Raw genomic sequence first — 25389 nt, 5'->3', positions numbered from 1 at the left:
CTCACTCCCTGCCTCTCCTCCCACTCCCTGCCTCTCTCACTCCCTGCCTCTCCTCTCACTTCCTGCCTCTCCCACTCCCTGCCTCTCTCACTCCCTGCCTCTCTCACTCCCGGCCTCTCCTCTCACTCCCTGCCTCTCTCACTCCCTGCCTCTCCTCTCACTCCCTGCCTCTCTCACTCCCCGCCTCTCCTCTCACTCCCCGCCTCTCACTCCCTGCCTCTCTCACTCCCTGCCTCTCTCACTCCCTGCCTCTCTCACTCCCTGCCTCTCCTCTCACTCCCTGCCTCTCTCCCTGCCTCTCTCACTCCCCGCCTCTCCTCTCACTCCCCGCCACTCCCACTCCCTGCCTCTCTCACTCCCCGCCTCACTCCCTCCCCATGTGGACCCCCTGCCAGGACCTCCACCTCCCTCCCACCTCCCCACTTAGGGCGCAGCCACGGTGGCTAGGAGATGTCAACTACCTCGCCTGGTATGCAGGAGGTCGTGGGTACGATCCAGACCTTGACACCTGCTCTGTATAGCTGTAGTTTTCGTGTCTCTCTCTTCGTGGTCGCGTGGATTTTTCTCCTGGCGCTCCGGTTTTTCCCACCCACATTTAGAATCAACGTCACGCGTTTAGAGTATATGGCTGCGATACATTTCCACGTGATGATGATGCTGATGATGAGCCACCTTCGTTGCGCTATAACCTGTGATGGTCAGCGTCACAAAGAGCTGCATAGCTCAGTTGTGGGGCCTTAGCTGGTCAAATGAAAAATTGTAGATCGCCTCAATGAGCGGGTGAAGCTGTTCACCACCTGCTATTGTCACCCATGTCGACACGTTCGTCAAGGAAATACAACTAATGGTCGGAGTCTCGGGTCAAGGTCCATCATCATGACTCATCGGAGTGCTCAGAATGCCTGGCTGCTTCGCGCTCTTGCGTAGACCACCCCGGGGATGCGCGTCGCGTCCGGCGACTGTGATCACTCAACACAACGAGGGGCGAGCCTCGCTGCGAGGCCTTTCTCGAGGTGACGGGGACTGGATTGGGAGCAGCACTGAGCATGGAGGCGAGAGCCCCCTTCCCCGTTTCACGAGCTCCTGGTTCGGGAGGCAAGAGCGCACCGCTCCTGGTTCGGGAGGCTAACCTCGCACTGCTTCGTTCAAGTGCAAAGTCGGCACGTGTGTGTGTGTGTGTGCGTACGTATGTTAGAGGGAGCGGTGGTGTAGCGGTTAGCACTGTGTGCTGTGTTCCGAACCCAGCGAGCCGAGTTCGATTCCCGCTCACGGCTACCAACACCGGTGACGATTATCTGAATCGGTCCTAGGCCTCCCCTAGGTCGACTCAGCCTCAATTGAGTACCTGGTGCGGTGTGTAAACCATCGTCACTAGGAAGGCAAAGGCAGCCGGGCGTGGTGCTGGCCACCCACCACCCACTCGTGTGCCGTGCCGGCCTTCGTAGGTGCTGCTCGCTAACAGCACTTGCCCCAACAGTCTGTTAAGACTACACGGGGGTGGGGGCTTTGTCTTTGTATGTCGAACTTCTTTGGCACCACGTAGCCAACCGTGCTACATCGGAGGTGCGTGGCGGGGGATAATTAAAATTACCCAAGACGGGAACTGAGCGAGGGAACCATACTAACGAGTCGGTAAACAATTAAATTACAAAATATAATCGCAACGCCGAACCGTGACGATTAACCAAATTGCTTGGAGAGGCGTGGGTGATAGTTTTCGCAAGGCAACGTGTTTAACGTGTTCACGGTGGGGTTACGGGGTTGCGGTTAATGGTTCAGGAGTTTTCGGTTAGTAATTTTTAGGGTATCGGTCAGTATTTGAGAAATTATCGGTCGGTCACGCAGGATAAAGTAGTCCCTCGGTTGACGGTAACATCATCGGTTAACGTTTCTCCTCCCCGTCATGACCCCGCCCGCCCACCAACCATGGTTTTCGACCGCCGTTAACATTCCGACCGCTGGCGACACGTTCACGCAACGCCAGCGGTGGCGCCAATTCCAGCCAATCAGAGCCGCTCGTTAAGTGTGGGCTGCTAAGCCCTCACAGCCAATCGGCGGCTCCCCCGTTCACGGGCGTTTAGACCTCGGGCTTGGCTTCAGTTGACATTACGTTTCCTGTTCTTTGTTTATCCCATAATGGACCATGGCTACTCTTGCAGACTCGTGGTGAATTTCTCCGCACATTTCGAGCGACAGGTTACAGCGGGCCTCGTCGGACGGATTAAGAAATAAAAACCGTTGACCGAGGGACTGCCGTAACCGTACCGGTTGTACGGACGCAAGACTCGGGCGCGGAGACGGCGCTGGTTAGTTTTAGTGGGTCTCGGGGGGTTTAAGCGTCCACGGCTTTCGTTCGGGGGGGGGGGGAGGGGGGGGTGGGGGAGCCGACGTGGGTGCTCGTGACCGACCGCGCGCCGCCCTCCCGGATACCTTGGTGGCCAGGTGTGAGACCGACGACGACACGTCGTCCAGAATCTTGCCGTCCTTAACCTACAGTATACATGCACGTGGCCGTCATGCAACAGCACACACGACACACAAAGACAAACACACAAAAAGACACGCGCACACAAAACATGCAAAAACACAAGCACACAAAGACGCTCCCCCGCCGTGTAGCCTTTGACAAGGCTATCGCGGCAAGTGCTGTTGGTGAGCATCGAAACTGTAAACTATTTCTTTTTTTACCCGGTAAGGCCCCACCACTGAGCAGCTGTGTGGTTCGTTTTCAGAAGCGACCCTGGACCATTGCTCAACGAAATTGGCTTAACCCCAACCATCATCATCATCATCATCATTGTCGTCGTCGCATGTAAATTTAGTGGCCAAATACTCTCTAAACGCGCCTGACGTTGATTCTAAATGTGAAAGAGAAAAACCGGAGGGCCCGGAGAACAATCCACGTGACCACGGGGAGAGAGAGAGCGACATGCAAGCTCCAATCATACAGCAGGCGTCAGGGTCGGGATCAAACCCACGACCTCCTGTAGACCAGGCGAGGTAGTTAACATCTCCTAGCCACGGTGATGATGATGAGAGACACACAAACTCCAAATATACAGCAGGCGTCAGGGTCGAGGTTAAACCCACGATATCCTGTATACCAGGCGAGATAGTTAACATCTCCTAGCCACCTATTGCCAGTGCGCTACGAACCAGGCATCTGGAGGTCAATTCTCAGGCACGGCTTGCATCAGTGGCGAGAGGCAATTATATATATATATATATAATCAACCCGTCCTGGGCCTCCCATTTAGGTCAATTCAGCTTTAACCCAGATGCTGGAGCGGTGTTTAAATCATCAGCGCTGGGGAGAGATGGAGGCAGCCAGACACGCTATAAGCCACACCACCACCCTTCTCGTGGATTGTGTGCGGCCTTAATAGGTGCTCACTAACACGTGCGGGCCCGCACATGCATGCATGCACGCACGCCGACTTGCGCATGTCGAACGGTACGGGACACATGCCAAGGTGACGGGTGTTTTGGCCGCAAGGCATCATGGGAAGCCCCCATGATGCCTTGCACCGCCGAAGTGAACGAACGCACGCACACACCCCGCCGTGTTTTAAAATGAAACCACGGAGCCTCCAAACAGCAAATCGCTTTTACAGGCGGCCGTTTTGAGCGTTGCCCTCGGCAAAAGCGATGTGACAGTCGCGTGAGCAAGCTTCGCCCCCCGTTGGGGATGGTCGGCGCGGGCGAGGCCTGCAGCGCGACCGCCACGCTCTGCGGCCGTGCGCCGTCGCCCCCCTGGGTCTACGCGACGACGCTGCTGCTCGCGACCGCCGAGTGGGTCGCCACCCCTCGGCCGAGTTCACCTTTTTCTTATTTTAATTACTTTTACCGGGCGACACCTGGCCACCATCACAAACAATAGCTCGGCGAAGTGGCTTATCATCATCGTGTGGAAATATTTAGCGGCCAAATAATCTTAAACGCGTGAAGGTGGTTCTCAATGTGAAAGGGAAAAACCGGAGGTCCCGGGCAAAAATCCACGCGACTACGGGGAGAGAAAGAAAACACACAAACTCCAAATACACAGCAGCAGGTGACAGGGTTGGGATCGAACCCCACGGCCTCCTGTAGACGTGGCGAGGGAGTTAACATCCCACCACACAGTCACCTTGTCTGTCGCAGGCTTGATGATGTTATCACTCATCGTCTGGCTTAGCTCAGATGCCTGTGGGATGGGGGGGAGGCGAGGAGAGGGAGGAGAGGAAGGGTGGGAAGGAGGGAGGAGAGGGAGGATTTATTGGTCAACCACCTGCCTTCTGGACGTACTTGCGGTAACGCGTCAGCCGCCGATGATACCGGAGCGAGAGGCCAAAGGTCATGGGGCTTCGACGAGAACCATCGGCGTGCGATGAATCGCGTGGACCCAGTTAAGCGCGGAAGCGTAGAGCGAGGGAAGGGTCGGGGGGGGGTGTCACGTTCAGATGGAGCGGCTCGGGTAGATACACACGGCGGTGACAGGTAGGGGAATACAGCGACTCCTCTACTTACGCACATTTGACTTAACATATTCCTCTACTTACGACCATTTTAAATAACATACTCCGCTACTAACGAATACTCGACTTAACACACTCTACTTACGAATGGTCGACTTAACAGACTCCTTTGTTTACGAACATTCGACTTTCAGAGAAACGAACAAGCCTGTCCCGTATGTCTGTTCACTGTTTGGACCGAGAGTCGTAAGTTCAACCACTGCGCATTAGATGGCGGTGGTGGCATCTACATCTGCAGAACGTGAAGAACCAGTGGCATCTACAGCTACAGAGCGTGAAGAACCAGTGGCATCTACATCTGCGGACCATGAAGAACCAGTGGCATCTACACCTACAGAACGTAAAGAACCAGTGGCATCTACATCTGCAGAACATGAAGAACCAGTGGCATCTACATCTGCAGAACATGAAGAACCAGTGGCATCTACATCTGGAGAACATGAAGAACCAGTGGCATCTACATCTGCAGAACATGAAGAACCAGTGGCATCGACAGCTACAGAACATGAACCAGTGACATCTACATCTGCAGAACATGAAGAACCAGTGGCATCTACATCTACAGAATGGGAAGAACCAGTGGCATCTACAGAACGTGAAGAACCAGTGGCATTTACATCCACAAAACATGAAGAATCAGTGGCATCTACATCTACAGAAGGTGAATACCCAGTGGAATATACATCTGCAGAACATGAAAAACCAGTGGCATCTCATATACAGAACTTGAAGAACCAGTGGCATATACATCTACAGAATATGAAGAACCAGTGGCATCTACAGAACGTGAAGAACCAGTGGCATCTACAGAAGGTGAAGAACAAATGGCATGTATATCTGCAGAACGTGAAGAATCAGTGGCATCTACAGAACGTGAAGAACCAGTGGCATCTACATCTACAGAACATGAAGAACCAGTGGCATCTACATCTACAGGAGATTATGCAACTTTTAAAGCCATTCCCCGTGTTTAGTGTACACGCCGTACAACACGTTTGGATTCGACAGGAGTAAAGTTGGACTTACAAACAAATCGACTTACGAACAGACCTCTGGAACCCACCTCGTTCGTAAGTAGAGGAGTCCCTGTATTTATCTGGCTGGGATCATGATTTCGGCCCGACGTTATTCAGCTCTCGTAGAGGGGTGAAGGTCGTGTCGCTACGGTTCCCCGCGGTGAGTAATTACGCCTGTTAAAAACAACAGCGCTGCTGCTGCTGCTGCGCCTCTCTAAATGAAACACCACGCTGTGAACCGCACCCGCGAGGTCCGAGAGTCAGAGACGGCACGTGACGGGCGACCCCCTGCGACCCCCCCCCCGCCTCACTGCGGCTTCGACGGGGGCCCACAATGTGTGTCGTTAAGAGTGGAATTTCACACAACCCTCTCTCTCCTATCTCTCCGTCTCTGTCTCTTTCTCTACCATCTCTCCGTCTCTCTCTCCTCTCTCTGTCTCTTTCCCCTCCACTCCCTCGCTCTCTACCTGCCCGCCTACCCTTGTGACCAAAGAAAATAAGCGTTTTATTTATATTTACCAAAGACAGTATATTGAATGGATTTGTATTATTCTTACGATTAATGTAAAGGCCCTATTTACACGAGAGATGGGGAGCGGTAGTGTAGCGGTTAGCACGCTGCGCTATGAACCCGGCAATCCGGGTTCAATTCTCACTCACGGCCAACACCAGTGACGATTATCTGCACCGGTCCTGGGCCTCCCCTAGGTCGACTCAGCCTCAAATTAGTACATGGTGTGGTGTGTTAATATCGTACTGGGGAGACAAAGGCGATCGGGCGTGATGCTGGCCACCCACCCCCTCGTGTGCCGTGCAGGCCTTCACAGGTGCTTGCTAACAGCACTTGCCCCAACAGTCTGTTCAGGCTACACGCTCACAGCGAGCACCTATGATCTTTGTCTTTTTGTGTGTGTGTGTGTATGTGTGTGTATGTGTGTGTGTGTATATGTGTATGTATGTGTGTATGTGTGTGTGTGTGTATGTGTGTGTGTGTGACGGGAAAGGTCCTGGCAAGGATTATTCAACATTGTCTTGCTATGCACGCTGAGGAGAGGCTTGCGGAGCCCCAATGCGGTTTCACGAAAGGGCGGTCCTGCTCAGATGCCATATGTTCTGTCCGTCTGCTACAGCAGAGGTATAGGGAATTCCAACAGGACCTACATCTCTGCTTTATTGACCTGGTCAAGGCCTATTACACCATCAGTAGGCCTGGGCTCTGGGTTGTTCTTCGTGCTTTCAGAGTCCCTGACCCTCTGCTCACAATCATTAAGGACCTTCATGATGGTGAGCGGGCCCGGGTAAAACTACGTGGCCGGGAGTCAGAGCCTTTCCCTGTACACCTTGGGGTGCGACAGGGATGTCCTCTGTATCCCACATTATTTAACATCTATTTTGACCACGTAGTTCGTGAAGCCTTCAATAGCTGTACCGGGGGAATTTCCATTTGGTAGAGATATAATGGGAGGCTGATCGATGCCCGGGTGCGATTGGTCAACCACATTATGTATGCAGATGATTTGGTTATAGCTGCTCATTCAGAGGAGGAGTTGGAGACGCTGCTGCTGAGACTGGAGCATGCCACTAAGAGGTGGGGCCTTACCATCAGCCCCACCAAAACTAAGCACCTGCCTGGGTATTTTGTACCATTGGACACTCCACCCCCACAACTCACAATCGGTGATGGGGCAGTAGTGGAGTGGAGAGTTTCCCATACCTGGGCAGTGTGCTTATGACCGGCTCCAGTTTAACAGCAGAGGTCTCACTCCGAATCAGTCGAGCGGCAATATCTTTTCATCGGTTGTGTAATGTCGTGTGGAAGCTACCTGGTCTGTCACTCCGCACGAAGCTTCAGGTCTTCTCGGCCAGTCATTCCCTCCCTTCTCTATGCTTGCGAAACGTGGACCCCCCTAATGGAGCATCTTCGCCGGTTGGAAACATTTAGGCTGGCCTGCCTACGATCCATCCTGGATTTAACCAGGCTGGATTGTGAGGAGTTCACAAATCCTTGAAAGATCTGGGCAAAGTCCCATCGGTGAGCTCCTCCGGCAGGCAAGGCTGCGTTGGCTGGGTCATGTAGCCCGCATGCCCAGCCACCAAGAGTGGACTTGCCGATGACTGGTACCAGCGGTGTCAAGATCGGCCTCTGTGGAGGAGGCTCGTGAAGGACGCTACTGGGCAGTTGGAGGCAGTCGCCCTCCAACAACAACGGAGGGCGGAGGAGCGACGCTCACAACAACGAGCGGAGCGCCGGGTGGCTAAAGCACAGCAAGTTGGTACAGTAGGGGGCACAGGTGGTGGATCAGCAAATCATCTCGGTCATCTCGGTCAGTCGACCCGTGGCACCTGGGTCTGCCCCGTGACCTCCTGCCAGCGGGCGTTCGACACTTCACGTGGCCTCAAGGTGCACTTGGCCTGGCACAAGCACAAGCATCGTGGTGACGTCACCGCCACTTAGTGGCGAATGGCGGTTGTTGTTGTGTGTGTGTATGTGTGTGTGTATGTGTGTGTATGTGTGTGTGTATGTGTGTGTATGTATGTGTGTGTATGTGTGTATGTGTGCGTGTCGTGTTACCGGATCCTTGTTGCCCCACAGCTGCCGTCCGGTGAGAGCGTGCGGGGGGCGGGTTGCACACGGTCACCGTTAAACAACGCCGGCAAGCGCCGGTGACACAAACAACAACAACAACAACTGCTGCAGTTGTTGTTGCGTTGTATCTCCGGCAAGCGCGGCGACACAACAACATGGGTGCTAGTCACTAACAGCACTTGCCCCAACAGTCTGTTTAGGCTACACAGTGGAGCTTTATCTTTGTTTGTCTTTGTATGTGTTGTTTAACTTTCGCACTGCACGTAGCCAACCGCGCTAATCGAAGGTGCAGTGTTGAGTCTATGGGCAGTGTTGAGTCTATGGGCAGTGTTGAGTCTATGGGCAGTGTTAGTCTATGGGCAGTGTTGAGTCTATGGGTAGTGTTAGTCTATGGGTAGTGTTGAGTCTATGGGCAGTGTTGAGTCTATGGGCAGTGTTGAGTCTATGGGCAGTGTTGAGTCTATGGGCAGTGTTCGTCTATGGGCAGTGTTGAGTCTATGGGCAGTGTTGAGTCTATGGGTAGTGTTAGTCTATGGGTAGTGTTGAGTCTATGGGCAGTGTTGAGTCTATGGGCAGTGTTGAGTCTATGGGTAGTGTTGAGTCGTTGGGCAGTGTTGAGTCTATGGGCAGTGTTGAGTCTATGGGCAGTGTTAGTCTATGGGCAGTGTTGAGTCTATGGGCAGTGTTGAGTCTATGGGCAGTGTTAGTCTATGTGTAGTGTGTACTCTTTTGAACTTCTTTCGCACTGTACATATCCAACTGTGCTCATGGGAGCTACGGGGGGAGGGGGGGGATCACAAACTAGACACAAACATCAGTTTTAGAGAAATGAGTTTGTCAATGTCGATGGCAATGTAAATCTCCGCAGAGCTCCGAGTGGCTTCCAAATATCGGCAGGCAGAGGCGTTCCAGACGGCCGCAGAAGCGCGCGCGATGCAGTCGTGACGTCTTTGTTCGACCGCCCCCCCCGCCGTAACAGACTGTTGGGGTGGGTGCTGTTAGTAGCGAGTAGCGGCAGCAGCGGCGGCGCCGCCTACGGATGCCGCCACTGTGGCACACGAGGGGGTGGGTGGCCAGCGGCCACGCCCGTACGGCCGCCGTTGTCTCCCACAGTGGCGATGTCTACCACACACCGCACCAGGTACCCATTTGAGGCCGAGTCGACCCAGAGGAGGCACACACACGCGCGCTTGCGCGGAGTGCTCGGGGCGGAGTACCTTTTGAGATGCCTGGGATCCCAGCTTAGCGGCCTGTGTGGAGCGTGCGGACGAAGAGGAGGAGGGGGGGTGAGGAGAGACAACAAAATAAAGTCACAACCCGGAGCGTCGCAAACGCGTCGTCACGCACAGCGCCAGCGCCAGCGCCAGCGTCAGCGCCAGCGCCAGCGTTAGCGTCAGCGCCAGCGCCAGCGTCAGCGCCAGCGCCAGCGTCAGCGCCAGCGTCAGCGCCAGCGCCAGCGTCAGCGCCAGCGTCAGCGCCAGCGTCAGCGCCAGCGCCAGCGTCAGCGCCAGCGCCAGCGTCAGCGCCAGCGCCAGCGTCAGCCCTCTTGTCCATTCACTGCTAGATGACAGCATCCATCACCCACCACCGACTTCGATCAATGTGTCGGGGGGCGGGGGGGGTTGTTTGACCATACTTCACCATGCCAGTCAAGTGCGGCGTGGATGGCGAAGGACGGTGTGCAGCGGTCCGGGCGCTGAACTTCACCCTCCGGACTGACGTTAGCCACCCCCGTGTCTCAGCGGGGTGGCTGGCCGCTTCAACAGCGCCGGTGGTCAACTTTACACGCCAGCCAGCCAAGCCAGCCAAGCCAGCCAAGCCAGCCAAGCCAGCCAAGCCAGCCAAGCCAGCCAAGCCAGCCAAGCCAGCTTCCTCATTCTGACTTTTTTCTTACCCAGGGGGCACAAACAGCCAAGTGGCGGGACCTCTTCGTCTCGGAGGAGGGGGTCACCCCCCCCCACCCCCCGGCCTCTTATCTCTTCGCTGGCTACCGGTCAAACTCCGAGTAGATTTTAAGGCACTGATATTCACCTATAAGTCTTTAAAATGGCTCACCACCCACGTTACTTGCAGCAACTAATACATTGATATATATACAATCAAGGTCCTTAAGTTCTTCTGATCTTCAACAACTCAGCACTCCCACAGGTCTCCAGGCTGCGCTCTTTTGGCGATCAGCGCTGTTGTCAGCGTGGCACCACAAACTACGGGACGCCTTGCCACTTGAAATCAGGGCGATCGGAATTGGTAGATAGATTTAAGTCTGCTTTGAAAACCCAACTCCTATAAACTGGTCTTCACTCTTCAGTGTGGGCGTTTGGCCCACTGGGTTCTGTTTTTGAATTATTCTTATCATTATTATAAAACTTGAGAAGTTTTCAGTCGCCTATTGCGCGTTCATACGTGGCGGGAGGAGGAGGAAGCCCCGAGAGCCCGGAAGACAACCGGATGCCTTTGCGAGCGAGGGGGCAACGCTCGATCCCCCCCTCCCCGCACACATGGAGACAGGCGGCCGATTAGTCCACTCGCTGACAGAGCCAGGAGGTTACATGGCCCATAACTGATGTCTGCGATTAAGAGCTTTATAGATTCCGACTCGGATTCTGATCTCGACGCCTGCGGGGTTAAGTGAGTCTAACAGCCGAGGCCAATCCGTGTCGAAGGAAATGCTCACATGGAGTGGAATAATTATCTGCGTGCGGTTATATATCCGATTTGCGGATTAACCGCGCGCACTGACATTTTGCCCCAAGTTAATAGCTCGTGCCCAAATTGATAATCATAAAACAGCGATACGTTGTTATTCTTGGAAATGTTTATTTACAAGTTGCTTAACCAGACAAATATCTTCCTCCGGTTAATCCCAAATCCACGTGAGATCACCTCTACAGATTATCTGAACCGGCCTTCATAGGTGCTGCTACTCGCTAACAGCACTTGCCCCGACAGTCTGTTAAAGGCTACACGGTGGGGGGGGATCTTTGTCTTTGTGTCGCGGGCGCGCATGGGTATTAAGTTTTTAAGGGCTACGTGATTCCGTGTTAAACTTTAATCTCGCGGCGTCGGATTTCGCTGTCGGCAGAGGGAGAAAATAAAACCGCCGACTTGCCATCTCGGCAGCAGTGCGGCGCAATGCCTCTCACGTTGCCCACGCGCGACGATTCAAACGGTGTGGTGACGATGGCTAAACCCGTCGCATTCTTCCGGATGTGGTCAAAATCGCACTCGCAGTCTTCAAGATCCATCCCTCCATCTACTTACTACCCCTGCCTACCCTCTCCCCTCTCATCTCACTCCACTCCACGCACTCTCCTACCTCTCCCCTCTCATCTCACTCTACTCCCCTCCACGCACTCTCCTACCTCTCCCCTCTCATCTCACTCCAGTCCCCTCCACGCACTCTCCTACCTCTCCCCTCTCATCTCACTCTACTCCCCTCCAAAATAGTTTCGTTAGTTAGCTCAGAGACGGTGATTGGTTCCAGGAGACCGATTATAACGTACTTTATAATATTTAAACGGTGGATATTAATAACAACATAAACACATGATGTTAAAATAAACACGGTTAATAAATGCATTAATAAAATATTTTACTCGACCTACAACAGCCCGTCGTTAACAGGGGAATGGTCGGTAAGCGAACACGTTGGGCCGCACCGCCGGCCGGCAATGACGCCGCACCGCCGGCCGACGGCGACACCGCACCGCCGGCCGACGGCGACGCCGCACCGCCGGCCGACGGCGACGCCGCACCGCCGGCCGACAGCGATGCCATACCGCCGGCTGAGCAGCTGTCTGCTCCGCCAACCGTCCCCTCTCCAGCGTCGGGAGCAGGGATGGAGGAGGCGCTGCTTCGCCTCACAGAGCTGCTCTGCGCGACCGCCTCCCTCCTGGGCGAGATGCGGCGCTCACATGCGATGGCGGGAGGGAGAGAAGAGGCGCAGCGCTCGCCCGAGCCCGCCACCGCCGTTCCCGCCACCGGCATTCCCGCCACAAATGTGGGGGATACTTCCGGGTGTGTCGTCACTTCCGCCGGGGGAGCAATGACCGCTGGGAGCAACGTCACTTCTGGGCCCAGCGTGGTCCAACCAAACAACGCCGCATCATCAGCGCTGCGACCTTCACCGCCGGACGACAGCTGGCTTCAACCTAGCATACCGCGTCATCAGCGCTGCGACCGGACAGTGAGGGCGCCATTCTTACTGTAACCGGCGCCGGGGCCGGCACATCGATCGACACGCTGGTCGTCGCCTTTGCTCTGGCCAAAGGTTGGAGGTCGGTAGACCAGGCCCCTGACACTTCGTCCATTTACGCGCTCCGGGTTAATGATTTTTGTTGACATTTTCTTCGTTGTCGTTGGGGAGTCGTGATTGTTGTTGGGTAAACTGTGTGGAGCTTCGCTCGTTAGTGTTGTCAATGTGTGTGCGAAACTTTGCTTATGATTGTTAACAATGTATAGTTTGTATGGAGCTTTGTTCGTGATTGTAAATGTATAGCTTGTGCTGTCATTGTTAACGATGTATAGACTGTATGGGGCATTTATCTTGAGATGGTGACATGCTGCCAGGGATTTGGAATTGTCGTGCTGGCTCTCAAATATCTTGGGGTGCAGATCCTGACCAGGATGGCCCAGCGGGTGTTGCGTGTCTAACATGAGAGTTGTGGTCCCGTCATGCTATGGCTGACGGCTTGACCTGACAGCCCGGAGATAGAGACACTCCGTGGCATGTCTAGCCTAGTGGGCTGTGCGCTCCCATGGCTCGGAGAGTGTGGTCCCGTCATGCAATGGCCGACGGCTTGACCTGACAGCCTGGAGATTGAAACACTCCGTGGCATGTCTAGCCTAGTGGGCCGTGCGCTCACATGGCTCGGAGAGTGTGGTCCCGTCATGCTATGGCTGACGGCTTGACCTGACAGCCTGGAGATTGAAACACTCCGTGGCATGTCTAGCCTAGTGGTTCGTGCGCTCACATGGCTCGGAGAGTGTGGTCCCGTCATGCAATGGCCGACAGCTTGACCTGACGGCCCAGAGGTTGAGACCCTCCGTGGTGCGTCTGGAGCTGTAGGCTCGCCCTGACGGCCCGGAGATTGAGACACTCGGAGGCGCGTTGAAACAGTGGGCTGGAGATGCGTAGTGTTCAGGTGTAGTTGTCCCGTTACGTTGGGACTGTATCCCTCAGTTGTTAGGGTGCATGTTGTGCAGTGAGTTAACGATGGGTCATCTCAGCTCGGTCGGTACAGCTATATGCTGCGACGCGAGTCTTGGAGAGAGACTGGGTTGAAGTTCCCCCGATACGGCCGACGCGTGAGCGTCGGAAAGGCGGGGTGTGATGCCGAGTGGCATGAGATGTCCGGGTTGGCCTTCAAGAGAGGGCTGCTGGGTTGTGCGAGCGCGGGAGACCACGGGGATGCGGTTCGCGCAGTTCAGACCGTGGAGGTGCCATCTCTTGCAGGGATCTGTACGATGTCTCAGCCATATCATTGGCAAGTCGGGCATTGCTGCGGATCCCGAGGAGGGCTAGGTGTGCCGAGGGTCGTTTGTTCACGTGTCATTGCTTCACCTTTTTGTTGATTGACGCTTGTATATAGTGTAAAGTTGTACAGGTTGGTTAGGGTATTTATGGTTGCTTTCTTGTTTTATTTTCTTTTCCTGTTGAGGCTCGCGTATTTTTTTTTCTTCCCTTTCGTTAATTTAAACATTCTAATTATTGACAGCCGGGATGGCTGGAGGCTACATAGAGGAGGGTAATGTAGTGACATAAGAGGGGAGGGGCTGCTGGGGGCTCTGGGACCCTAGGCAACCCAGACGCTTAAGCCCCATGGTGCCAGGCGCGGGGATCCCAGACAACCCAGCCAGTTAAGCCCCTTGGCGCCACCACCGGGGGGGGCTGTGTGTGCTCTGTGGGATATCTGGGGGCGCACACAACCCCACCCCTCGTTGGGGACGAGGCATAAAAGGGCAGCTCCCTGGCCGATCAGGGCCAGTTGTAGCTCAAGACCCAAGACCAGCCATCTCAGGACCCTGGGACGCTGTGAGGGCCAGTGGTGGGACTCTGGAACTCCCGGCTCTACGTCCTTGTGAGGGCGAGTTCCAGAGCATAGCCAGAGTAGTGTATCTAGGCTGTGTACCTAGGCTGTGTACCTAGGCTGTAACAGAGTATCAGGACTGTTGGATTGTAATAAAGAAGTTACCTCTACAAGTGTCTCCGGAACCCATTACAGAGGCACTACACTACACTATACACTACTATACACTACACTACTATATACTACACTATACACTACTATATACTACACTATTATACACTACTATATACTACACTACTATACACTACACCACTATACACTACACTACTATACAATACGCTAAACCACTATACACTACACTACTATACACTAAACTACTATACACTACACTATACACTAGGCCTCGGCAAGGTAAGGTAAAAGTTAAAAGGTAAAAACAACGAGCCTACCTTTACCCTACCACAATACAATCACTCTACCCTACCTTTAACCCTTTAGCAGGGAATTACCCGATTACAAGGTAATCACATGGAAAAGGTTTATAACGGTAAATGCTACAGGTAGAGCGCTTTATTCATATAGAATACTCGCGATGATTCCAATTTTACACGCTTGTTGTCGTTGTTGTCATTGTTGTTGTCGTTGTTGTATCCTCCAATCGTGTAACTCAATTTTAACCCACTTCCTAATGTGGTATCGACTGCAAACTTGGTATACTTTTGTCATACTGATAACAATACTATATTCTATCATAAAATATATATATTTATAAACATAATTTGTTATATGTTATGTTTTGGCTTGGGTCTAATTGTCCACACTCAACTGACGTTGGCTGTAATTCGACACGGTCCCTTACGTTATGGCAAGCTTCGGGGCCACTTCCTGGAGTCGTGGAGTTCTGCCATTACTAGTACATTTAATAAAAGCGTGTTTAAAAAAAAGGTTTTTTAAATATTACTTGTTAAATGGAGGCCACGGACTACGCCACAGAGCTTTTAGCGGTAAACAAGGTACCGTGTTTACCGGGTAATACTTCGCGCTACCTTTACCCTACCGGGTAATTCTTCCGAGCTACCTTTACCCTACCCTTTACCTTATCCCTTGGCATGTCGACACCTTTATCCTTTTACCCGGTAAAAAGGGTAAATTACCTTACCGAGGCCTACTATACACTACACCACTATACACTACACCACTATACACTACACCATACACTACACCACTATACACGACACTACACTGCACTACACATTGGCCTCTCTGGAGGCCCGTCATTAAGTGATAAGTCCTTAAGGGGGCTGCTCGTCAAGAGGGGTTCTACCGTAACAAGGTCGCGATCCTCACGCAGCGGACCGCTTCAACCACGCCGGGTTGGCGGCGGAAGGTGTGGGGGGGGGTGGCGGGGTGTCGCACAGACGCGGCGACGTAGAAATAGAGGACAACAGCGGACGCTGCGTCGCGATTCAGCACGCACGGGGGGTGCGGCACTAGGAGGCGGTCCGTCGATTGTTTTTGTTGCAAAGCCTGGGAGGGAGTGAGGGAGCGAACGAGGGAGCGAGGGAGGGAGGGAGGGAGGAAGGGAGCGAGGGAGCGAGGGAGCGAGGGAGGGAGGAAGGGAGCGAGGGAGCGAGGGAGGGAGGGAGGGAGGGAGCGAGGGAGGGAGGGAGCGAGCGAGGGAGCGAGGGAGCGAGGGAGGGAGCGAGGGAGCGAGGGAGCGAGGGAGCGAGGGAGGGAGGGAGCGAGGGAGGGAGCGAGCGAGGGAGCGAGGGAGCGAGGAAGGGAGGGAGCGAGGGAGGGAGGGAGCGAGGTAGGGAGGGAGCGAGGTAGGGAGGGAACGAGCGAGCGAGGGAGGGAGCGAGGGAGGGAGCGAGGGAGGGAGGAAGGGAGCGAGGGAGCGAGGGAGGGAGGGAGGGAGCGAGGGAGCGAGCGAGGGATCGAGCGAGGGAGCGAGGGAGCGAGCGAGGGATCGAGGGAGGGAGCGAGGGAGCGAGCGAGGGATCGAGGGAGGGAGCGAGGGAGCGAGGGAGGGAGCGAGGGAGCGAGCGAGGGAGCGAGGGAGCGAGCGAGGGATCGAGGGAGGGAGCGAGGGAGCGAGGGAGCGAGGGAGCGAGGGAGCGAGGGAGCGAGGGAGCGAGGGAGGGAGGAGATCGCAGGGCTGCAGCGCGACTGCATTTTTGACCGCTCACGGAGCCTCACTGAAGGGACACGCGCAGGCTTGGACCATTACCGAGGCTCAACCGATTCATGAGACTCTTTGAAGATTAAGGAGACTCTAGACGATGAACGAGTCTCAGAGGAAACAAACGAATAACGAGACTCGGTGATTCACGAGAATCGGGACGATTCACAATTCAAGGCGCCCCAGCTCAAGTTTCTCTTGACCGCGATGGATGGCCTCGGAGCATCGCCATCAAGACGACCGAGGGGTCGGTGATTAACAACGAAGACGCTCACGGCAGGGACGGCACAGTCCGAGCCGAAGGCGGTGGGGGGGGAGGAGGAGGGGAGGGGGTTTCTTTTGATAAAACGAGGAACTCAACAGACCGGGATGAGTCTCATTTACAAACAAAATCACAATTACGGTCGATCGTCCATCAGCCGGCACCGAGCGATCATCCGGCTGCTGCTTCCAACGTTATCCAGCGGTCCGGAAAAACCGCTCCACAGGCTGTAATCCACTCCGGCGATCGGCACCGTGTCGCGTGACAAGGTAGCCACGCTCGATTTCGGCGTGAAATATTAAACACGCTACATTATGCAATACATTCAACTTACACAATGAAAATACTGCACGTCACCCCATGCCGAGTCGTCGAGATTGATGTTGTCGGCACAGTACGGTAAATACAGCAACGCTTTACAGTCCGGATACTCGTGTGTTTGTCTGTTCATTTGTGCCAATTCCATGAAATAAACGCAGCAGTGGCAGCAGCTGTAGCTACTGCTCCTGGGTAAAGTACGAAATGGTGAAGGGCAAAGTCAGCTGACCGATTCCCGCTGAGCCCGGCCACAGTCCCACTCGATGGATCCTCAAATTGCGTTCTTAAAACGTCTCCGGGCGCCAGGCGCGTGGCTCCTGCATGCGCCTGGCACCGTACCTACGTTGGGCGTAGAGGGGTTGGCTACGTACGGTGGGGAGGGGGAGGGGGGTGGGGGGGTGGGGGGGCACAGCGGCACTCACCCCTTCCTTGGCCACGGTGGCGATCTTGCTCGCCCCCACCGCGAAGCTGCTCCAGCCCTGGCGGGGAGAGAGCAAGCAAGCAAGAAGGAGGAGAAGGAGGTGTGAGGGGGAGGAGGAGGTGGGGGGAGGAGGAGTGGGAGGAGGTGTGAGGAGGAGGGGGGGAGGAGGAAGGGGGGAGGAGGAGGAAGGGGGGAGGAGGAAGGGGGGAGGAGGTGGAGGAGGAGGTGTAGGAGGTGGAAGAGGTGATGCAAGGAGAAGGGGGGAGGTATTTAAAATCGCATTTTTTTTATAGTATACAGTACATGTTGTGTTTCTCTGAATGGTGCTTCTTGAATGTGTTATCGTTAGTGTCGACGTTAGCTAAGGCACACTCATCCTGAGCTGCTGTGCAGTTGCCTGGGTGAAAAGTGGGAGGGGGGGGGGCGGGTGGGGGCTCATGGCGGTGTTGAGGGGGGGGGGGGTTCATGGTGGTGTTGAGGGGGGGGTCTCACGGAGTAGAAGGAGGACATGGCGTTGTTGAGGGGGGGGGGGTGATGGTGGTGTTGAGGGGGGGGGGGTGATGGTGGTGTTGAGGGGGGGGGGGTGATGGTGGTGTTGAGGGGGGGGGTTGATGGTGGTGTATGAGGGGGGGGGTCTCACAGAGTAGAAGGAGGACATGGCGTTGTTGAGGAGGTCGTCGTCCTTCTTCTGTGGCTCCACGGTGTTGCCGAAGCCGACGTAGCGACTGTCATGGCCGCTGTGGCCACCGCCGCTGAGGCACGGAAACCACGGTGGTGGTGGTGGTGGCGGCAGCAATGACAACAACGATGACGATGACAACGAAAACAACAAACGACGATGACAACACCGAAAACAACAACAACGACAACAATGACACCGAAAACAATTACAATAACAACAAATGACATAGTAAACAACAACAAAGACAACGACGACAACAACATCAATGACAATACCGAAAACAACGATAATAAAAAACGATAACAACAATGACAACAGCAACAGACAACAGAATCAGAATGGTTATTCGTTCCCCAGGATAAATCCGATTATCTACAAACGTCAGAAAGTTACAGAACGATACGAAAATAACAAAACCCGATGGTAGCGACGGTGTTTGCCAGGAGGCGCACCTCTGGTAGCTATCGTCACCGAGCCAGTCCTCGTAGTCGCTGGTCGTGGTGAAGGAGGAGGGCGTCTGCTGCTTGGAGCTGCTGCTGCTGTTCCTGTGGCGCCGGACAGACCGTAGAGACGGCGGAGAGACGGTGGGGAGACGGTGGAGAGACGGTGAACAAAACCCGGCAGCGAGGGGCGGAGTGGGGGAACGATGCCCATCACATTTGAAGAGCTGGGTCCGAGTTGGGTCAGAGTTGGGTCAGAGCTAGAGGCCGACCAAAATTCGGTTTCGATTTCGGCGCCGAAAGTTGGCAAATGGCCTCTTTCGGCATAGTTTCTATTTCGGCCGAAGCCACAAAGTGAACTTTCGGCGGTTTACTTTCGGGTTTCGGTCGAAAGTAAATATTGAACTTTCGGTCTGGTTTCGTTTTTGGCCGAAACCAGAAAGTCAGTTTCGGTCGGCCTCTAGTCAGAGCTGGGTCAGAGTTGGGCCACCACACCGGTGTTAGTGAGGGTCACCACGCCGGTGTTAGTGAGGCCCACCACACCGGTGTTAGTGAGGGTCACCACGCCGGTGTTAGTGAGGCCCACCACACCGGTGTTAGTGAGGGTCACCACGCCGGTGTGAGTGAGGGTCACCACGCCGGTGTTAGTGAGGGTCACCACGCCGGTGTTAGTGAGGGTCACCACGCCGGTGTCAGTGAGGGTCACCACGCCGGTGTGAGTGAGGGTCACCACGCCGGTGTTAGTGAGGGTCACCACGCCGGTGTCAGTGAGGGTCACCACGCCGGTGTGAGTGAGGGTCACCACGCCGGTGTTAGTGAGGGTCACCACGCCGGTGTTAGTGAGGGTCACCACGCCGGTGTGAGTGAGGGTCACCACGCCGGTGTGAGTGAGGGTGACCACGCCGGTGTTAGTGAGGGTCACCACGCCGGTGTTAGTGAGGGTCACCACACCGGTGTTAGTAAGGGTCACCACGCCGGTGTGAGTGAGGGTCACCACGCCGGTGTGAGTGAGGGTCACCACGCCGGTGTGAGTGAGGGTCACCACGCCGGTGTGAGTGAGGGTCACCACGCCGGTGTGAGTGAGGGTCACCACGCCGGTGTGATTGAGGCTCACCACACATCTGGGGGAGAAGTCCTAATAAAAGGCCACTAGGGGCCGCCAGTGGGCCCGCGGTGGCCGGAGAGGCCGCGTGGTTGCGTGTCTGTTGTTGGCACAGGAGGGCGGACACGTGGTGCATCGGCCAGTCATCTCGGTCATCTCAGTCAGTCGACCCACGGCACCTGGGTCTGCCCCGTGACCTTCTACCGACGGGCGTTCGACACTTCACGTGGGCTCAACGTGTACATGGCCTGGCACAAGCGCCGTGGTGATATCACCGCCACTTAGTGGCGAATGGCGGTTGTTGTTGTTATTGTGTGCGTGTGCGTGCGCGCGTGCACACGCACACAATAGTGTAGTGGTTAGCGCACGATGCGACGAACCCGTCGACTCGAGTTCGATTCTCGCTGACGGCAAACACTGGTGACGATTATCTGAACCGGTCCTGGGCTTCCCCTAGGTGGACTCAGCCTCAAATAAGTACCTGGTGCATTAAGTATTGCCACTGGGGAGACAAAGGTGGCCGGGCGCGTGTCGCTGTCCACCCACCCCACTCGTGTGCAGTGTCGGCCTTCACAGGTGCTACTCGCTAACAGCACTTGCCCCGGCAGTCTGTTGAGGCTACACGGGGGATCTTTGTCTTGTGTGTGTGAAGGCCGCACCTGTGGGAGGCGTTGAGGCGGCCGCCGGCCTGCGGAGGCGCCCAGTTCCGGGCCTCCGACGTCTCCTCGGACCACTCGCGCCCCTCGGCCTGCGCCGAGATCTGGGGGGGGGCGGGGGGGGGGGGGGGGGTGGCACGGGGAGAGTGGCGACGGTGACGACGTGCGGGTAACTGCCGTCGTCACAGGTAACCGCCGTCGTCGCGGGTAACCGCCGTCGTCACGGCCACACGAGGGGTGGGGGGGGATGGGTGGGGGGGGTGGGGGGGGTGGGGGGTGACCTTGTCACGGTAGAGGGCGGCGGGGCGGCTGTTGTACTTCTCCTGCAGCGTCCAGCCCTCCTCCACGTCGTCGCGCTCCCCCAGGAAGGCGCGGAACCTCGTGTTGCCCCCCGCCTTCATCTTCGCCAGCTCCAGGTCCTTCCACTTGTCCATGGAGACCGAGCGCACAAAGCTGCACCGCACAGACGGTGGGGGGGGGGAGCATGCGAGGGAGGAGAGAGAGGAGAGGCGACGGTGACTGAGAGCACGCATGTGGCAGTGACAGAGTGACTGGGAGGATGATGAGTGAGTGACTGGGAGGGTGATGAGAGTGAGGGAGTGATGAGGCAACAACAGCAGTGGGCGGAGGAGTGATGCACGCAAACGTTGGTCACCGGCCGTTTTAAAACAAAGACACTAAAACTATTTCTTATTTTACCGGAGCGGGAGAGCAAGCGGGGGCGGGAGAGTGAGCGGGAGAGAGAGTGGGAGAGCCAGCGGGAGAGTGAGCGGTGGAGTGAGAGCGAGCGGAAGAGCGAGCGGGAGAGAGAGCGGTGGAGTGAGAGCGAGCGGGAGAGCGAGCGGGAGAGAGAGCGGGAGAGCGAGCGGGAGAGCGAGCGGGAGAGTGAGCGGGAGAGCGAACGGGAGAGTGAGCGGGAGAGCGAGCGGGAGAGCGAGCGGGAGAGCGAGCGGGAGAGTGAGAGTGAGCGGGAGAGAGAGCGGGAGAGTGAGCGGGAGAGTGAGCGGGAGAGGTGAGTGGGAGAGTGAGTGGGAGAGTGAGAGTGAGTGGGAGAGCGAGCGGGAGAGTGAGCGGGAGAGCGAGCGGGAGAGCGAGCGGGAGAGCGAGCGGGAGAGCGAGCGGGAGAGAGCGAGCGGGAGAGCGAGCGGGAGAGAGAGCGGGAGAGTGAGAGTGAGCGGGAGAGCGAGCAGGAGAGAGAGCGGGAGAGTGAGAGTGAGAGTGAGCGGGAGAGCGAGCGGGAGAGCGAGCGGGAGAGCGAGCAGGAGAGCGAGCGGGAGAGAGAGCGGGAGAGTGAGAGTGAGCGGGAGAGTGAGAGTGAGAGTGAGCGGGAAACAGAGCGGGAGACTGAGCGGGAGAGCGAGCGGGAGAGCGAGCGGGAGAGCGAGCGTGAGCGGGAGAGTGAGCGGGAGAGAGAGCGGGAGAGTGAGCGGGAGAGTGAGCGGGAGAGTGAGCGGGAGAGAGAGCGGGAGAGAGAGCGGGAGAGAGAGCGGGAGAGTGAGCGGGAGAGTGAGCGGGAGAGTGAGCGGGAGAGTGAGCGGGAGAGAGAGCGGGAGAGTGAGAACGGGAGAGGGAGCGGGAGAGAGAGCGGGAGAGTGAGAACGGGAGAGTGAGCGGGAGAGTGAGCGGGAGAGTGAGCGGGAGAGAGGAGGAGCGGAGAGAGAGCGGGAGAGTGAGAACGGGAGAGTGGAGCGGGAGAGAGAGCGGGAGAGTGAGCGGGAGAGTGAGCGGGAGAGTGAGCGTGAGCGGGAGAGCGGGCGGGGAGAGCGGGCGGGAGAGAGAGCGGGAGAGTGAGCGGGAGAGTGAGCGGGAGAGTGAGCGGGAGAGTGAGCGGGAGAGTGAGCGGGAGAGCGGGCGGGAGAGAGAGCGGGAGAGTGAGAACGGGAGAGGGAGCGAGAGAGAGAGAATGAGAGCGGGAGAGAGAGAATGAGAGCGGGGGCGGGAGAGCGAGCGAGCGAGTGGCTGAGCAGCGGGGCGTTGAGGGGTGCGTCGTGGCGACTACCTGAGGTGCACCCCGAGCCCCCGGTGCCTCCCCGAGCACTCGAGGCAGATCCAGATGCCGTAGGTGACGCTCACCCACTGCGGGTTGAACGCTCCGCACTCGAAGCACGTCTGTGGCACGCAGCACGGCACGGGACACGCAGCATGAGACACAGCGCACGGCACGGGACGCGAAGCACGGGACACGCAGCATGAGACACAGCGAACGGCACGGGATGCGCAGCATGAGACACAGCGAACAGCACGGGACGCGAAGCACGGGACGCGCAGCATGAGACACAGCGAACAACACGGGACACGCAGCACGGGACACGCAGCATGAGACACAGCGAACAGCACGGGACGCGCAGCATGAGACACAGCGAACAGCACGGGACGCGAAGCACGGGACACGCAGCATGAGACACAGCGAACAGCACGGGACGCGAAGCACGGGACACGCAGCATGAGACACAGCGAACGGCACGGGACGCGCAGCATGAGACACAGCGAACAGCACGGGACGCGAAGCATGAGACACAGCGAACAGCACGGGACGCACAGCATGAGACACAGCGAACAGCACGGGACGCGAAGCATGAGACACAGCGCACGGCACGGGACACGCAGCATGAGACACAGCGCACGGCACGGGACGCGCAGCATGAGACACAGCGCACGGCACGGGACACGCAGCATGAGACACAGCGAACAGCACGGGACGCGCAGCATGAGACACAGCGAACAGCACGGGACGCGCAGCATGAGACACAGCGAACAGCACGGGACGCGCAGCATGAGACACAGCGAACAGCACGGGACGCGCAGCATGAGACACAGCGAACAGCACGGGACACGCAGCATGAGACACAGCGCACGGCACGGGACGCGCAGCATGAGACACAGCGCACGGCACGGGACACAACAAACAAAGATCAGAGCGGACGGGAGCTTCCATTCCTTGAGTTATCATTTGCGATAACCAGGCTCACTGCTGAAAAGTAACTATTAGTGAAGCCCCACCCACAATGGATTGGAGATGTTGACTACCTCGCCTGGTGTGCAGGAGGTCGTGGGTTCGATCCCGACCCTGACGCCTGCCACTGCTGTATATGTGGAGTCTGCGTGTCTCTCTCTACCCGTGGTCGCGTGGATTTTGTTCCGGGTCTTCCGGTTTTCCCCTCCACATTGACAATCACCGTCACGCTTGGAGTCGTTTCCACACGACGACGATGATGATGAGCCACCAGCCACCACGGGTGGCCAGGGTCGCTTCTGAGACAGGAGCTACACAGCTCTGTGTTGCACGTGGAGAGTGGCGGGTCGAGAGGCGGAGGGCGACTCACCGCGTTGTCGTCCTGGCCGCGAACCTCCTTGAGCACTCGCCGGGTCCTGGGGCTCGCCATGGCTCCTCCTCCTCCTGCTGCAACCCACGGGGAGCGTAGAGTCCACCACAAGAGTCCACCACCACTAGAGTCCACCACTAGTCTACCACTAGAGTCCACCACCGCTAAACTCCACCACCGCCGCACTCCACCGCCACAGTCCACCACCACACTCCACCGCCACAGTCCACCGCTAGACTCCACCGCCACAGTCCACCGCCACAGTCCACCACCACAGTTCACCACCACAGTCCACCGCTAGACTCCACCGCCACACTCCACCACTAGACTCCACCGCCACAGTCCACCACCACAGTCCACCGCTAGACTCCTCCACCACAGTCCACCACCACAGTCCACCGCCACAGTCCACCGCCACAGTCCACCGCCACAGTCCACCACCAGACTCCACCGCCACACTCCACCACCAGACTCCACCACCACAGTCCACCACCAGACTCCACCACCAGACTCCACCACCACAGTCCACCACCAGACTCCACCGCCACAGTCCACCGCTAGAGTCCACCGCTAGACTCCACCGCCACAGTCCACCACCAGACTCCACCGCCACAGTCCACCACCAGACTCCACCGCCACACTCCACCACCAGACTCCACCGCCACAGTCCACCACCAGACTCCACCGCCACACTCCACCACCAGACTCCACCACCACAGTCCACCACCAGACTCCACCACCACAGTCCACCACCAGACTCCACCACCACAGTCCACCGCTAGACTCCACCGCCACAGTCCACCACCACAGTCCACCGCTAGACTCCACCACCACAGTCCACCGCTAGACTCCACCACCAGACTCCACCGCCACAGTCCACCACCAGACTCCACCACCACAGTCCACCACCAGACTCCACCGCCACAGTCCACCACTAGACTCCACCACCACAGTCCACCGCTAGACTCCACCGCCACAGTCCACCACCACAGTCCACCGCTAGACTCCACCGCCACAGTCCACCACCAGACTCCACCGCCACAGTCCACCACTAGACTCCACCACCACAGTCCACCGCTAGACTCCACCGCCACAGTCCACCACCACAGTCCACCGCTAGACTCCACCGCCACAGTCCACCACCAGACTCCACCACCACAGTCCACCATTAGACTCCACCACCACAGTCCACCACCAGACACCACCACCACCACTAGACTCCTCCGCGGTAGATCCACCGCCGGGCGAGCGCCACTCACCGCCGGCTCGAGTCTGACCGCGGGGGGCAGGAGGCGGCTCGGGGCTTGCGGCCTCCTCGGCTGCTCGCCGCCTCGGCTCCTGCCGGGACGGGAAGCCGCCAGTCGCCGAGACGGACAAGCGATAAGAATCACCGATCGACGATGGTCGGTGGGTTGATGATCGATGGGTTGATGATCGATGGGTTGATGATCTATGGCTTGATGATCGATGGGTTGATGATCGATGATTACGAATCGGCTCGAGTAGTGATCGGGGCCGCTGCTACCGCCGCCGCTGATGACGATGACGATGCCACGACGCAGTGACGTCACAGCCCCCCCCCCCCCCCGAGTTGCCCCCCTCCTCCCCCTTGCCAGGTCCGAGGGTTAAAAAACCTCTAGGGCACCCCCCTCCCTCGGCTGAGTGAGAGCAGAGAATCGATTTCGCCTATTGGAGAGGTGGAATCGAGGTGTGGGCGATCCGGGGTTGGGGGGTCCCCCCACCCCTTCCCCACCCCATCTCGGTCCGCCTGGGGAGTTGGGAGAGAGAGCGAAGCTCACAACAACGAGCGGAGCGCCGGGCGGCTAAAGCGCAGTGGATTGTTGGCGTCTCAGTCGG

At 57.0% G+C, this 25389-nt stretch overlaps 1 protein-coding gene across 6 annotated transcripts in view; it reads right to left on the bottom strand.

Moving 5' to 3' along the window:
* Positions 1-25088, bottom strand: part of ARFGAP1 (ARF GTPase activating protein 1) — a 36384-nt gene extending 11296 nt beyond the window's left edge. For 2 of the 6 annotated variants that reach the window (XM_078866809.1, XM_078866812.1), the window contains exons 1-12: positions 24792-25088; positions 23533-23609; positions 22209-22318; positions 20491-20662; positions 20213-20313; positions 18464-18556; positions 17970-18081; positions 17331-17387; positions 9335-9367; positions 8103-8123; positions 4127-4183; positions 2431-2490 (exon numbers count right to left, since the gene is read on the bottom strand). In XM_078866809.1, the coding sequence (XP_078722935.1) occupies positions 2431-2490; positions 4127-4183; positions 8103-8123; positions 9335-9367; positions 17331-17387; positions 17970-18081; positions 18464-18556; positions 20213-20313; positions 20491-20662; positions 22209-22318; positions 23533-23592 (876 nt within the window). In that variant the 5' untranslated portion in view covers positions 23593-23609; positions 24792-25088. The remainder of the gene's footprint in view (positions 1-2430; positions 2491-4126; positions 4184-8102; positions 8124-9334; positions 9368-17330; positions 17388-17969; positions 18082-18463; positions 18557-20212; positions 20314-20490; positions 20663-22208; positions 22319-23532; positions 23610-24791) is intronic. The other 4 variants (XM_078866810.1, XM_078866811.1, XM_078866814.1 and 1 more) reach the window with 4 other exon arrangements.
* Positions 25089-25389: the final 301 nt, after the last annotated feature.

The sequence above is a fragment of the Lampetra fluviatilis genome, chromosome 23 (assembly GCF_964198595.1).
Source record: "Lampetra fluviatilis chromosome 23, kcLamFluv1.1, whole genome shotgun sequence".
Lineage (NCBI taxonomy): Eukaryota > Metazoa > Chordata > Hyperoartia > Petromyzontiformes > Petromyzontidae > Lampetra > Lampetra fluviatilis.
Note: the sequence above shows the minus strand (reverse complement) of the source record. Positions and strands in the feature narration are given on the sequence as shown.